The sequence below is a fragment of the Miniopterus natalensis genome, chromosome 13, assembly GCF_054644295.1.
Source record: "Miniopterus natalensis isolate mMinNat1 chromosome 13, mMinNat1.hap1, whole genome shotgun sequence".
Classification (NCBI taxonomy): Eukaryota; Metazoa; Chordata; class Mammalia; order Chiroptera; family Miniopteridae; genus Miniopterus; species Miniopterus natalensis.
Genome location: NC_142093.1, coordinates 41,185,553 through 41,200,984, shown reverse-complemented (window position 1 = coordinate 41,200,984; position 15,432 = coordinate 41,185,553). Strand labels below are relative to the sequence as shown.

Sequence of the window (15,432 nt, the reverse complement as noted above, 5' to 3'; positions counted from 1 at the left end):
AAAAGGTTGCGGGTTTGATCCCCAGTTAGGGCACATACCTAGGTTGCAGGGTCAATCCCTGGTCAAGTCATGTGCAGGAGGCATTGATGTCTTTCTCTCTTTCTCTCCTCTCAAAATAAAAAAATAAAATAAAATAGAAAAATCTCTTTCTCACAGTGCCGGGCATCTAACCTCCCAGGGAATGCCAGCTCTCTCTGCCCTGTGCGTCCCAGGCAGTGGTACTGAGGCAGACAATAAACTAAGACAAGAGTCCTTGGTGGAAAAGTAAAATAGTGCAGCTATTTTGGACAACAGTTTGGCAGTTCCTCAAAATGTCAAACATAGTTACCCTATGACCCTCCAATTCCACTCCTAGGTATTACCAAAAGAATTGAAAACAGGTGTTCACACAGCTGCTTGCACATGGAAATGTTCATCGCAGCAGTATCCACAAGAGCCAAAAGGTGAAAGCACCCCAAATGTCCATCAGGGGGTGAGGGGATAAACAAAAGCTGTCTCTCGTACAACCGAATACTATCTTCCATAAAAGGCAGTGAAGCACTGACACGTGGTACAACATGGGCGAACCTTGAAAACGCAAAGAGAAAGAAGCTGAACGTAAAATTCACACAGTGCACGATTCCATTCGTGTGAAACATCCAGGACAGGTCAGTCCTTAGACACAAAGCAGATGGGCGGCTGCCCGGTGCTGGGGAGGAGGGAGACTGGGAGTAACTGTGCACTGGGCAAGAGGTTTCCCTCCGGGGCGGTGAAAATGCTTCGGAACTAGATAGAGGTGGCGGTTGCACATCGTGAATGTACTAAACGCCAGTGAATTGTACATAATTAAGATGGTTAATTAAAGAAATACAATAATAGAATAAAATAACACACCTGTCTTGCCCTTAGGAGTCCACGTATTAACTGCGCCCCTCCAGACTCTAGAGGCAGCTGAGGCCGAGCCAGGCAGGCACCCAAGCCTCAGTTTCAATGTCTGACGGCGGAGCCAGGAGCCTGGAGCGCGCTGAGGCTTCCAGGCCTCACCCCTTCGCAGAGAATCAGTCACCCCAAGTCCTCTCGCCGGCGGTAACTGCTGCCAGCATTTGCTGTCACCACTCAGGCCTTCTCTCTGCTCGCGCGTGTGTATATATTCTTTTTCAGTTAAATTAGTCCAAAAAATGAATGAAGACATGCTGTTATATAACCTTTTATTGTTGGCACTGTACTTGGACGATATTTTCGTGTCGATACATCCTGATCGTGAATGTTGGTGGCTGTGAGGAACGGTGGAAAAAGCCTGAATGTCAACCGAGGCCGCAGGGTTTGCAGGAGGCTGCAGAAGCCTGGTGAGGGCGCAGGCTTCAAAGGTGGGGGCAGGGACAGCACAGACCTTTGTCCCTTCAGCTGACCACTGGGGTTAATATTAGACTCACGAGGAATAATCCACTGTACTTTGTTCTCTTTTGATTTCCAGTTCAAATTTTGCTCAACATGGAAATGTTTAAATAAAATATTAAAAGCGTACAGAAAACAATGTGACAAATGCCCATGGACTCAAGACCCAGACTTCACGTTAATGAAACTCTACCCTGTGCCTTTTCTGGTGCCAAGCCCCGCAGCCTTGGCAGTCTCCATCGGCGGGCTGGCTTCCAGCTGCCAGCTGTGGTTTCCGAATAGGAAGGCTGTGATGGCACCTTTAGGGGCAGCCACGACCTTTCTCTCCAGTCTGGACTTTCTCCAGCGTCCTCCTAGAAGCTCTTGCTAAAGCCCTGGCTGTCATCTCTGACCCCACCCTCGCCCTCATTCCCATTCGGATTGTTACTAACTCCTGCCATTTCTTCGCCCAAAGCGCACCCCCAGGAAGCCAGGCCTCACCATCTCCGTCACCCCACTCCTGTCCAAGACACCACTTTCTCTCGCAAGGTGTCTGCTAGCCCAGACGGCTCCTTTGTGAATATAAAATATGTGAACTAGGCATCCCCTTCATGCAAACACAGCCCACTGGATGAACAGTTAGTTGGGCAGCGATTCCTTTGAGCAAATAAGAAAAGGGTGTGTTTTCTTTGACCAGACTCAGCTCCGTGCCAGAGCTCATGGCGTGGTAAGTGGAGTAAGGCTCCACTTAGGTTCCACCTGCCCTCCTTGCCCAGGTGCTCTTGCACAGCGAACAACCTGCCTATCTGTACCTGGGGGCCCCTTTTCGCCTGAACCACGGCACTAGGCTCGGGGGTTGGGTACAGGGTGGGCGTGATGTTGGGGGATATCTCCTTCCATTCTTGTGTTAACCTAAAAAGAAAAGTCCAAAGTGAAAGGCAACAAACATTTATTTGATATCAGAAGAGAATGGTTATTCTGGAAGAGCCCATTCAGCAGAAGCCCAAATAGTGTTCCAGTTAGGAGACAAAGGCAAGGGCTGTTTATGAGAAAGGGAAGGGGAGCAATTACATCATAGAAGGAAGACGTTTCTGTGGGTGCAGATAAACTAACAGCGATGCTAAATCTGAACAATGTTTTTAGTTTTCAGTGAGGTAGCGTCAGTCCAGCAGCCATAATACCTGCTTTCTTGTTATCTTTGCAAACAATTCTTCAGGACCCAATGTTGCCTTAGATCCAGTGAAAAGCTAGTTTCTCCTGTTTTAACTTTCCAAAGAGCTGAGGCATGAGACATGCAAGGCAGTTCCTCTGGGGTGGCAGCTGCAACTCTGTTTTAAAGCGGCTCCATTTAGGCCCTGGCCAGGTGCTCAGCTGGTTAGAGCATCATCCTGATAGACCAAGGTTGTAAGTTCGATCCACGGTCAGGGCACACACAAGAATCAACCAATGAATGCATAAATAAGTGAACAACATGTTGATCTCTCTCTCTCTCCCCCCACTCCTCCTTCTCTCTAAAATCAATTAAAAATAAAGTGGCTCCATTTATATTATTTTTTTACATTTTCCCCCTTTTGATCAAGATCTTCCCTTGAAAGCATTGCCGATCAACCATACAAAAGCAACACTGATCAGTTATTAAAAGTGTCATTGGTCTTCCATTGTCAGGATGGCTCATTTTGGGTCTGTCATGCTCTGGTCGGTCCCTCGCCACCAGGAAGGCTCATTCCTGGTATGTCATGCCCCACGTAAGAGGAAAAGAGGTTGTATTTTTTCTTAAGCTTTAGGCCACATTTGAGCAACAAGAAAGCCAGAACAGAGGAAGGCGTTCCTGCCATGTTTCTTTAAGGGCAAACATCTGCAGTTTCCTGAGGTTTTTCATATGAAGTCGCAGAGGCCTTTGTGATTATCTCAGAACATAGAGCAACCATTATCAGAGTGGTGTTTTTATAACATGGAGATATGCAAAACTAATAAAGTTTTATAATAACAAAATTGTCTATAATAGCAAACAAACTGTTCAGTTAAACTTGAAGAATAGATCTGACCCACCAAGAGACAATGCCTGACAATAGCCAGGTGAACGTATTAAAGAACTAGGAGATATTAGTGGGCACTGCATTTGGTTTGTGTCCAGATTTTATCTAGTTTCATCTTGATTTTTATCAGAGGTGTTTTATCCAAGTACGACAAGAGGTATTATCAACAGAGTAAACCCCACCTTACTTAGCTAGGATACAATCAAGAGCAACTTTATTGTCTAATATAATTTATGTAAGGGAATTAAAAGAAGGAGGAGAGAGAGAGAGGAAGGGATTGAGAACCTATTTGAAGAAATAATGAGTGAAAACTTCCCTAACCTAGTGAAGGAAAACGACATACAAGTCCAAAAAGTGCTGAGAGTCCAAAAAAGATGAACCCCAAGAGGCCCACACCAAGACACATCATAATTAAAATACAAAAGGTTGAAGACAAAGAGAGAATCTTAAAAGGTGCAAGAGAAAGACAGTTAGTTACCTACAAGGGAGCTCCCATAAAAGTGTCAGCTGATTTCTCAACAGAAACATTTCAGGCCAGAAGGGACTGGCACAAAATATTAAAAGTGATGAAAAGCAAGGACCTACAACCCAGCAAGGCTGTCATTTAAAACTGAAGGAGAAATAAAGAGCTTCACAGACAGGAAAAAGCTAAAGGAGTCTGTTCCTACCAAACCAGTCTTACAAGAAATGTTAAAGGGTCTTCTGTAAGGAGGAGGAGGGGGAGGAAGGAAAACACAGAGGAACATAGTTAAAAGAATAAAATGGCAATAAATACATATCTGTCAATAATCACTTTAAATATAAATGCTTTAAATGCTGCAGTCAAAAAGGTAGGTGATTAAATAAGAAAATATTTTGTCTCTTAGAAGCTTCTGCTTATCGATCAAAGAATGCTTTCCATTGTCACGGAAAGGTTTGAATTTCTCTCTTTATGAAATTGTTTAGGACAAACAACATAATAGACAAAGATGAAAAGGAAACAAAAGAGCATGCCCATCAGGGAAACCCCTGTAAGCTGCTCACCCCCATGGTAATTCTCACAAGTGTGAAATGCCCCTCCTGAGGGGGGATGGAGATTCTTTCACATACAGTAGCAAGCTCTTGTGGGATCCCAACACGTGCTGGCACCAGGACAATTGTCCCTGGGGCAATCGACACCTTCCTCCCCCTTGAGAGAAAAAACTCTCCCTTTGGGGAAACTCCTCCTGATCTCAAATCAAGGCATTGGACCTCAGCCAATAAAGGAGGGAGGCCTAAACCTAAGAGGGCTTCATAGTCAGGGAGGCAGCAGTCCATGGAAGTGGTTCCAGCAGGTGAGAGTCCATGAGGGTGACCCTAATTCTGAAACCAAATGTGTTAACCTAAAAATAAAAATCCAAAGTGAGTGGCAACAAGCATTTATTTGAGATTAAAAAAGAAGAATGGCCCCAGCAGGGTGGCTCAGTAGGTTGGAGCATTGTTCAGTACACCAACAAGGTTGCAGGTTTGATTCCCAGTCATGCTACTGATGAGGGGCAACCAATCCACGTTCCTCTCTCACATCAGTGTTTCTCCTTCTCTCTCTCACTCCCTTCCTTTCCCTCTAAAATCAATAGTCATATCCGCTGGTGAGGACTGAAAACAAAAGGAATAGTTATTTGGGAACCACTGATTCAAACAGAAACCCTAACAGTGTTCCAATTACGAGGCAAAGGCAAGAGGTATTTATGAGAAAGGCAAGGGGAACAATTACATCAATAGAAGGAAGGCGTTTCTATGGGTGCAGATAAACTAACATGATGACACTAATTCTGTACATTTAAAATTTTCAGTTTGGTCGACATCAGTCCAGTAATCATAACATCTGTTTTATTTTATCTTTGCAAACAGTTCTTTGGGACACAAAGTTGCTTTAGATTCAGTGCAAAGGTTATTTTGCCCTGTTTTAACCTTCCAAAGGCCTGAGGCATAAGACTTGCAAGGCACGTCCTTTGGGACGGCAGCTCCAGCTCCATTTGAAAGTGGCTCCGTTTATATCACTTTTTTATACCTGCCTCTTCCAATCCATTCTCCACTCATAGCCAGAGTCACACACACACACACACACACACACACACACACACACACACACACACACACACACACACACACACCGCACAGCCCTGGCTGTGTTACCCCCCAGCTGAAAGCATGTAAATGGCCTCCGGGGGCTCTTCGAATGGCGTCCAAGCCCTGAACCTGGAGGACAGGCTCTGCAGGGCCAGGCTCCTGCCGCCCTCGTGCTCCTTCCCGCGGGAGCCGCATTGGCCACCTTCCCTGAAAGCCTTGCCTTTGTCCCGCTCAGGGTCTTCCGCCTCTGCCACCTCCGCCTGAAAAGCTCCCCTTTACTCGCCTTGCTCAGGCCTACCTCTCCTTCAGGGCTTTGCCCCAGGGTCCCCCCGGGAGGCCCCGATAAACTCCCTCAGAGCAGCTGGCAGGTCTCCCGTCCAGCCCTCCTCGTGGCCGGGGAGGAGGCGGGTGGCTCCCCAAAGCCGAGAGCTCCTGAGGAGCTTCTGCCGTGGAAGACTCCATGGCCGGGCTCTCTGCTTCATCCCAGGTGCCCACGCGGGGCACGGCCCACATACTCATCAGGTAACATCCCGAGCAAAGGCTGATTCTAACTGCGATGCTGGCCTCAGGAAGCCACGGAAACATCAAGCCAGAAACTGCCCTGGTCTATAGGTGAGGCTCTGTGGGGGGAGGCCCCAGCTAAGTTTTTGGAAGGGAAGTATTCCATCTCGCCCCCCAGCAGACAGCATATGATTCCACAGAGAGGGAATTTACCTGTTTTGGTTTTGCCTGTTTTAGTTACTGGTATATCTCAGTGCAAAATATTTAACAGCCGCCCCGTGCAGGATCTGATCAATGACCAGAGCACATACAGGCTGCTCTCTGGAGACGGTGCCCGTCAGCTCTGTGTCAGCATAGCTCAGGCTGACAAGGATGCCTGGGTACAGTAGGTGCATCTTACATAATAGTATTGTGAATGAGAGGAAGGAAGGAAGGAAGGAAGGAAGGAAGGAAGGAAGGAAGGAAGGAAGGAAGGAAGGAAGGAAGGAAGGAAGGAAGGAAGGGAGGGAGGGAGGGAGGGAGGGAGGGAGGGAGGGAGGGAGGAAAGAACGTAGGTGGAACAAGGTAAGTAAGTGCAGAGAACTGCAAATGATCAATTCTTCTCAGACCAGGTAAAGTCGAGGCAGGGAGAAGACCAGTTGTGAAGGCCCCTGTGTGCCCAGCAGGGGACTGGGACTCTGGCCTCGATGACAGGGCAGAGGGTAAGGGCTGTGTGCCCAGGCTCTGTGTGGAAGGGCTGAGGGTGAAATTTAGAGAGCAAGCAGGTGCCAGGAGGCAGATGCTCTGGGCCTGAGCCCTCATGGGAGGAGGGGGTGTAGACAGACCCCAAGTGGGAGGACCCCTAAGATTTTCTAGACCCTGCTTCCCCCAGCTCTGGGCTAATTACCTGTGATTACAAAAGTGAGTGGAGAACAGGCTCCCTGCCCTGACATGACCCAGCTCCTTGATACTGAGGTTGATGATTAACAAAAGCCCAGGAACCAGCCAATGAGGTGGCCTCCAGGGCCTGGTCCCCAGAGGTAGAGCAGGCCCTGCACAGTCTTCCTGGACGCCAGTCAGATGCTGAGGGAGGAGGCCAGGCTGAGGCCACCCTGGACATTCGAGGCTTTTGTGGTCGCAGGTGAGAGCACGCGGGTGGAAGGACAGCGCTCTGAGGGAGGCCTGGAGCCCGGACCCTCCTCTGGCTCTCAGGGCAGGACCAGCTTTGGTGTTTGGCTCTTATGCCACCTCAGCAGCCTAAACATTTGCAACCAAGGGGGAAGGAGCCTTCGCTGAAACCTGTGCTTGGGAACACAGGCTTCCTGCAAAGTGCCGACCCTGCAGAGGGACCAAGGGTAGGGGACACATGCTCTGGCTGCTGCACGGTGTCGTCAATGTACCGAGGAGCTGAGAGGAGAGCCTGGAAAAGGGGAAGAGGGTGGAGGGGGGTTACTGTATATACCAGAGCTTTGTGTGTGTTGTTTTATCAGATTCTCAGAACAATCTCAGAAGGCATGTTTTGATTTTACCCTGTTGTACAGATGAAGAAATAAGCTCAGACGGGTGAACTGACATGCCCAAGGTCATACAGCTAGAAAGGAATGGAGCCAGGATCAATTGCAGGTCATTCTGACCCTGCACCTTGTCGCAGTGGCCGTGGCCCACTTCCTCAGGCAGCAGCAGAAAGACAAGCCCTTGGGGAGGGCTCTCTGGCTCCTGGGAGGTGGGAGACATGGGGGTTCTCACATGGCTTCCTCTCTCTTCCCCAGGACTGCCAGGAAGGGGTGCAGGGACACCTGGCTCTCTCTGGTGGACATCAACACTCAGACTCACAAGCCTTAAATGGCTCCTTATCACATCCGCAAATACCAGGAGATCCACCGGCAATGGGTCCTGGGCTTGTTCTACAAGGGCGCAGTCGAGCATGTCTCCACCACCTTCCGCCACATCCTGAAGCTGCCACGAACACTTGTGCTCTTGCTTGGGGGGCCCCTTGCCCTGTTTCTGGTCTCTGGATCCTGGCTTCTGGCCCTCATGGCCGGCCTCGCCCTCCTGGCTGCCCTGAGGTTCCTTGCCAAATACCCCTGGACCGAGTATGTGGCCAACTGTTTGCGCACAGACATGCGTGACATCACCAAATCCTACTTCAGTGACAGTGGCTCCTGCTTCTGGGTGGCTGAGTGTGAGGGGCGGGTGGTGGGCACAGTGGGAGCTCTGCCCGTCAAGGAGCCCATCCTGAGGAAGCCGCAGCTGGAGCTGCTTCACTTAAGTGTGTCCTCGGAGCACCGGGGCCAGGGGATAGCAAAAGCCCTGGTCAGGACTGTCCTTCAGTTTGCGCGAGACCAGGGCTACAGTGAAGTTGTCCTCAGCACCAGCAGCCTGCAGCACTCCGCCCTGGCCCTGTACCAGAATATGGGCTTCCAGAAGACGGGCGAGCACTTCTATTCCAAAAGCTGGATGCTCATCGCTGTTCCTGCATTTGAATTAACCTACCAGTTCCCCTCTGCTCAGGTCTCCTAGGCACCAGGGCAGAGAGGGGACCTGTGATCTGTTTCCTTGTGGATTCATCAGGTCAGGGCAGGCTCTGCAGCAGTAACAAGCTAACCCCGAGTCTCACTGTGACAACCCAGTAAAAGCTTCTGTTTGTCAACATCCAAACCCCATGGAGATGGTGGTGGTTCTGCTCCACTTAGTCTGTTTCAGTTGCCACTATTGCATTCATCTAGTGACACAAGACTGTTGCATAAAATCAATCACAAAGAATAATGCATATTATTTAGCTCAAGCCTGTGGGTCAGCAATGTAGGTTGGGCTCGGCCAGACAGCTGGTTTGGTCTCGGCCTTGTTCACAGGTCCCGGGGTTGGCTGAAGTGACAGGGTGACTGGGCTCTCTTAGGTTCCAGCAGGCTTGCTCAGGCATGGTTCAGGCATGAAGCAAAGTAAAGCAGAAACAAGGAAATGCATTTTCAAGTGTCTGCAGGTCTCACATCTGCTAACATCCCAGGCTCAGCGGGAAGAAAGGGACCTGCCTCTTCAGTGCTGCAGAGTTTCAGGAGAAAGGGACTTGGAGAGAAGTGTGGGGTGAATGCAGGTGAGAAGGGTTGGGCCCAGGGAGGCCATCAGCCTGCTCTGGCCCCAGTCGCTCAGCTGAAGGGGAAGAAGGCACCAGCGTCAGACAGTGGGATGCTGACTTGCAGGCCAGACCTAGAAGTCCTGCCACCCACATGCCACTGGCTGGGACCCAGTCACATGGCCCAACATGCCTGAAGGGAGGTTGGGAAATTCGTGTCCTGGAAGAGACAATGGGATTGGCACGTCTCCCAGATCTGCCACACCTGGGAGCCTGCCTCTGTCCCCAAATGCTCAGAGACTCCAGGTTTTCATGGGCACCTCACTCAGGCCTCACACCTTCATCTAGTGAGGTGGGGCCACGTGCACCCTTCCCAGCCGGCTCATCACCAGCTCAGCTGCCCACACGTTTTGTTGCCCAGGACCATGGCCCTCAGCTTTGTCCCTTCATTTCAGTATTTTCCTGCCCGGCCTCTGAGGTCTCCCACAGTCCCCTCTGCCAGCCCATCTTCCCCCTTCAGGCCTGCGCCTTGAACATTCCCCTCACGCTTCGTGGAAAACTCGACCTTCCCAACCACCTGTGAATCGGTGCCCACACTCTAGCTTTTAAATCAAACTTCTGTGCCCCCTGGTGGTGCTCCAGCTTTGATATGTAGAGGTGGGGTCTGGGGCCCTTCCTCCCTGAGGGGCAGGAAGAGGCAGGACCTGCCCCCATCAGCTTTCCTGGGCCCAGTCAGGTGGCCCCACAGGAGGAGGTCCCACATGGGCACCACTGGTGCTGGAGACCAGGGAGTCGGTCCACGGTGAATCCGATGCTTTGAAAGGTTTTTAAAGGAACAATTAAATGGCTTTACTGAACCTAGACAGACATGGTCCCTGTCCTCCAGGGGCTTCCAGGCAGGAGCCGACTGAGAGACTGAGGGGCAAGGGGAGATACATGGGCATAAGTGGGGGGCTGAGGGAATTACTGGCAACATGGCAGGACATCCAAAGGGCACCTACCCCTCTATTGGTGGGGGCTCCCCAGAGGGGCCAGGGCTCTGCTCCTGAAAAACAAAATCAGGAATGAGAGTGCCCATCACCTGCTCCAGTCCCCTGCACACACTGCCCAGCCACACTGAGTTGCTCTAGTTCTTTAAGTAGACGAATGCCCTCTTTCTGCTTGAGGCTTTCGCACATGCTGTTCCCCGTCGGGAACATTCTCCTTCAACCTCTCCTCTGCCCATCCTTTCTTCAGCTGCTCCACGCTTCAGCTGAGTTACAAGGATTATTGTGTTGGAATGATAATTTCAGAGCAGACAGTTTTACATGGTGAATGCACTAAATGCCACCAAATTGTACATTTTCAAATAATTTATGCGAAATTCAACTTCAAAAAATGGAAGAGTTTAGATGGTTCTAAAACCCCAAAGAGCAGACAAAAAGCTAAAGAGAGCAAAGGTGTTGAGAGGTCTTTATTGGGAGAGGTGCTGCTGGGCCAAGCCTGCCCTTTCCCAGCAAAGTGGGGAGCGAGGTGCCCTGTTTAGCCCCAAGCCCCCCCCCCCAGGAGCCGCCCTGAGGGCACCAGCGTCTCTCTCTGCTGTGGAGCAAGAGCCCCGAGCCCGAGGAAGCTGAGAGTCATAGTCGGTGCCTGTGGGCCAGGACCTTTGGCAGAGGGAGGGTGTTGCTGTGTGTGTGTGTGTGTGTGTGTGTGTGTGTGTGTGTGTGTGTGTGTGTGTGCTGGGTGTAGAGTTTCTTCTGAGCTGGGGCTGTGAGGTGGGGGATCCAGGGAAGGCAACGTACAGACCTGTGGTTTGCGCAGGGCCCCTTTAGGGCAGGTGTGGGAGACTGAGTTTTCTAGACAGTAAAAAGAGAGGGCATGGGCCGTGATCATTTTAGAGGTCAGTGGCTGAACCCAGCTGGAAGAAAACCTAGAATGCAGATTCCAAAATTCCCTTCCCCTCTCTTTAGCTAATAAATAATTTGTTCAATTTGAAGGCCAATGTTTTATTCTGAACTTGGTAAAAATCATGGACATTAAGGTTAAACTAGACTTTTTTTTTGCCTCTGCCTGGCACACAGATGGGTGCCCACGTGAGCAGTGGGTTCATCCAGGCAGGGCTGCCAGCCTGTGCCACTCAGCCTACCTGCCTGCCCTAATGCCTCATCTTTTCTTTCTCCTTATATCTTTTTATTGTGATACAATATACATGAAATTTACCATTTTAACAATTTTTAAATGTATAGTTTAGTAGCATTAACTACATTCACTGTGTTGTTTTTCACCACTATCTATATCCAGAACTTTTCAACACCTGCAACAAAAACTCTGTACCCATTAAGCAATAGCTCTCCATTCCTCAGCCTTCCCACTCCCTGGAAACCACCATCCCACTTTCTGTCTCTAACAATTTGCCTACTCCAGGAACCTCAGCCATACACTGTTTGTCCTCTTGTGTCTGGCTTATTTCATTTAGCATAATGTTCTGGAGGTTCATCATGTTGTGGCATGTGTCAGAATTTCATTAACCTTTGAGGGGTCAGTGGTATTCTGTTGTATGTATATATCACATTTTGTTTCTTCATTCATCTGCTGATGGACATTCGAGTTGTTTCCACCTTAATTTTTTTTTAAAATATGTCTTTATTGATTTCAGAGAGAGAAAGGGAGAGGGAGAGAGAGAGAAACAGTAATGAGAGTCATTGGTTGGCTGCGTCCTGCACTGCCCCCTGCTGGGGATGGAGCCCACAACTCGGACATGTGCCCTGATCCATGATCTCCTGGATCATAGGTCGATGCTCAACCACTGAGCTGTGCCGGGGGAGTTGTATCCACCTTTTGATAGGAGTTAATTTATTTTTTAAACCATCCAGGCAAAAAAATTTAAGTTGAAATAGGGACATAGTTAATTTGTAATTAGGAGTCATCATGCCACAGTTGGGGAGCAGTGATCATGAATAACTTTTTGGCATGTATTACAGGTTTTTTTGTAAACCTCACAGTTACCTTCTGGAAAAAAATCAATGTGAAAATGTTCAGATTTGTACACGGGGGATAACTGAATTTAGATTTTTCTATATATGAGTCGTGTTATAAGACGTTTATTTTAGGAACAACTGCAGGAAGTACAGACTTGTGACCAGGCGGCAGACAGGTTTTTAAATGAGTAGCTAACTGGACAAAATGGTAAGACATCTACTTTGAGCATTAGAGGAAACTGAACAGGGCTGCTGCCACGTGGGCCAAACCACCTAAAGCTAGGGTTACAGGACCATCAGGAAGAGCAGGGCCTGAGGGTTACTCTCTCCAGCCCACATCTCCCCCTTGGGGGAACCTGAACTCAGTGGAGTGTGAACCAGGGACAGAGACATCGGTTGCTTGAAGCAACAGCCCAATGACGTAGAGAAGCATCCGTGGGGAAAAGTGAAACCCCCATGGCTTGTGGGTCTAGGAAACACGAAGCCAGAGCAGCCAGTGGGGGTGCTGGGATGGACCCCTGACACTCCCAGAAGCCTGGGGTTCAAGGGACCTGTGCTTGGTAGGAAGGCCGACGCCAGCGGGGCCCTCGCCATGGGCTGTTCTGAGAGAAAGGCGGGTGGGAAAGAGGAGGAGGTCTGTTGTCTGTTGGGTGCAACATGGGGGTTCCCTTTCCTTCAACCATTGAAGACATGGGGGTGGTTTCTCCTTGGAAGCACCAAGAGACAGTTGGTGCCTTGATAATGTTGGTAAGTTTAACTGCCTGGTGAGAGACAGACAGAAGGGTGCGCAGGTCACACAAACCAACCTTTTTCTCCAACTGCTCTTCTATGCAGCATGACCTCATGACCTTTATTTTCTTTCCGATCGCTCACTTTTATTATTACTATTTTTTAATCTTCACCATAAGATTAGAAATATTGATACATATGAAACAACCTTACATAAATTGTAATGCATAATAAAATGCCCATGAACCAAACTGAAGGCTAGAAAGGCGCCGTTTTTGATATCTGTGTCTCTTCCTCAACTCCATCGTCCTCAAGAGGTAACCACTGTTCTGAGTTTTTTAAAAACCACCTATCTTTCTATCAGCCTATCGTCTTAAACCGCATGTCCTTACATGTCCCTAAGAAATATGCTGACCTTCGCTTGTTTTTGAACTTTATAATGGTGTCATAGTTTTATTCTATGATTTGCATTTTCTACTCAACATTGTTTCTAAGATTCGCGGAGGTTGGTGTGCATGGCTGTTTCTTTTCTTTCCTGCCTGGAATTCCAGGGTGCAAATGTGCCACTTTTCAGTTATGCATCCTCTTGTCAAAGGACATGTCCAGTTCTTCGCTGTCGTGAAGGCGGGGCTTGAGCCTTCCCGGGCTGGCAACAGGTGTCCCCTTCCCCCAGAGCGCGCTCAGCATTGCCGGCGGTGGAGGGAATGACATTCACTTGATCCACACCCTTGGCAATGCTTCATGTCAGACTTAAATTTTTGTGCCAATCCAGTGAGTGTAAGAAAGTATTTTTATTCTGCTAATAATGTGCATTCCCCTAATTAATAAAGTTGAGCAATTTACCATATATTTACAGCCCAGTTGTTGTTTGTTCTGTGAAATTGCCTGCTCATTTTTTCCCCCCTCACCGGAGGATATTTTTTCTGTTGATTTTTAGAGAGAGTGGAAGAGGTGGGGGGAGAGAGAGAGAGAGGGAGAGAAACATCGATGTGAGAGAGAGAATGGATGGGTTGCCTCCCGCAGGCACCCCAACTGGGCAGGGGATCGAGCCTGCAACCCAGGTACATGCCTTTGACTGAGAATCAAACCTGCGACCCTTTGGTGAGCAAGCTGTCACTCTAACCACTGAGCCACACCAGCCAGGGTATGCCTGCTCAGGTTTGGTTTTGTTTTTTAGCCCATCTTCCTGTAGATTGTGCCTTTATTTTTAAAAATGGACTCACTGGAGTTCTTTATATATTTTGGCTACAAATCCTTTGTTGGTTACATGTGTTGCAATTACCTTCTCCCATTTGTGCCTTGTGTTTTTACGGCCTTTATGGTGTCCTTTGATAAAAATTTTACATTTTATCAATCTTTTCTTTATGGTTTGAACTTTTTATGTGCCTTAAGACATTAAGTTCTTGAAGATACTCTCCTACATTTACTTTTAATGTTTTCATTAACATTAATGTTTTGCCTTTCAGATTCAAGTCTTTGTTTTTAAAGCTTTTTTAATCTTTGTCAAAAATACATACATAGCTACCTACTTTAAAGGGTCAGAGTTGTACGGATTTGTGCGTGAAAGAGCAGCCCTCACAGTCCCCCATGTGCACTCACACCCGTCTGTGTAACGGGCTCCTGTGGCTCCTTCCTGATTGTGCAGTTTTGCCACCAGGAGACTGAAGCCATGTCTGCACCACACGCGCATCCTCCCTGTCCCCAGCTGCCCAGAGCCGTGCGACGGCCACCCGGGGAGCATCAGGGCACTGTCCAAGCTAAGCTGCGCAGTAAAACAGGGTCACTTACCCTCGCTCGCAGATGTCCGTTTGGTGTCCTTTCCCTTGGAACCTTTAATCATCTTATTGGTTGTTTAGTTTTCTATGTATTTATCACTTATTCAAACCCAAATTCTATCAGACGTTTCTACATATGGTGACATGCAGGCGCGTCACGTGACCTATCAATCAGCCCTCCCTGGTCCTTCCCAGCCTTTGGCCCCTCCGCCTGGACCCATCCCGCTCTGCGTGCCAGTCACCAAGCCCATATTGGGTTAACCGGGTGCCCGCAGTGTGCTAGGCCCCGGCAAAAGCAGTTATGATTCTTGCCCTCACGGAGCTACTGTCTGATGGTAGATTCAGGAAACAGAGGGTTTTCCTTCCTGTTTTCTGGGGCTGGGAACCGATGCCTGTTTTTCATTACGATGGCCCTGGCCCTGTGTCTCCTGAGTACGAGGGCTGCTTTCCAGGCTCCTCCCTGGCCAAGGCGCTCAGCCTGCGAGTTAGGGGCTGACAGTGTGAACTATGTGGACGTTTTCCCACTTTTTCTCAGCTGGACAGTCTCGTGTATTGAAGTTAGGGTAGGCAGTTTTTTAACCCACTGGCCCCATGGTTAGCTGAGGTTCTGGACTTAGATTCTGAAGTGATGCTGTCTTGTGTGGGGAGCAATGGCAAGGCTGGGTGAGCACTGTGAGGAGAGTGGGCCAGGGATCCTAGAAATATGTGAACCTGGCCATGCCTCCTCGGGGACATGCTGGACCCAAACCCCAGGCAGAAGTCTAGAAAGCCGGGCTGACCTCTGAGGGGCTCTATTTTCTCTAAGTTCAGGGCACAGCCTCAGATTTCACCTGTGCAGCAAGACCACCCAGAGTAATGGTACCTGCATCAGAGCGGGAGGGAGCGAAGAAAAGGAGGGAGAGTTTACTCCAAGGTATGAGGAAGGGTTGGCTTGAGCTACTGGG

General features: G+C 49.1%; 1 protein-coding gene across 1 annotated transcript; it reads left to right on the top strand.

Annotated features, from left to right (window-relative positions):
- The first annotated feature begins 7,799 nt into the window (after positions 1–7,799).
- Positions 7,800–8,477, top strand: LOC107529203 (N-acetyltransferase 8-like). Its single transcript, XM_016202496.2, has one exon. The coding sequence runs from the start codon at positions 7,800–7,802 to the stop codon at positions 8,475–8,477; it is 678 nt and encodes a 225-aa protein (XP_016057982.2).
- Positions 8,478–15,432: the final 6,955 nt, after the last annotated feature.

What these genes read in the sequence shown, in the direction of transcription:
- LOC107529203 (XM_016202496.2), top strand. Translation starts at nt 7,800, where the DNA reads ATGGCTCCTTATCACATCCGCAAATACCAGGAGATCCACCGGCAATGG.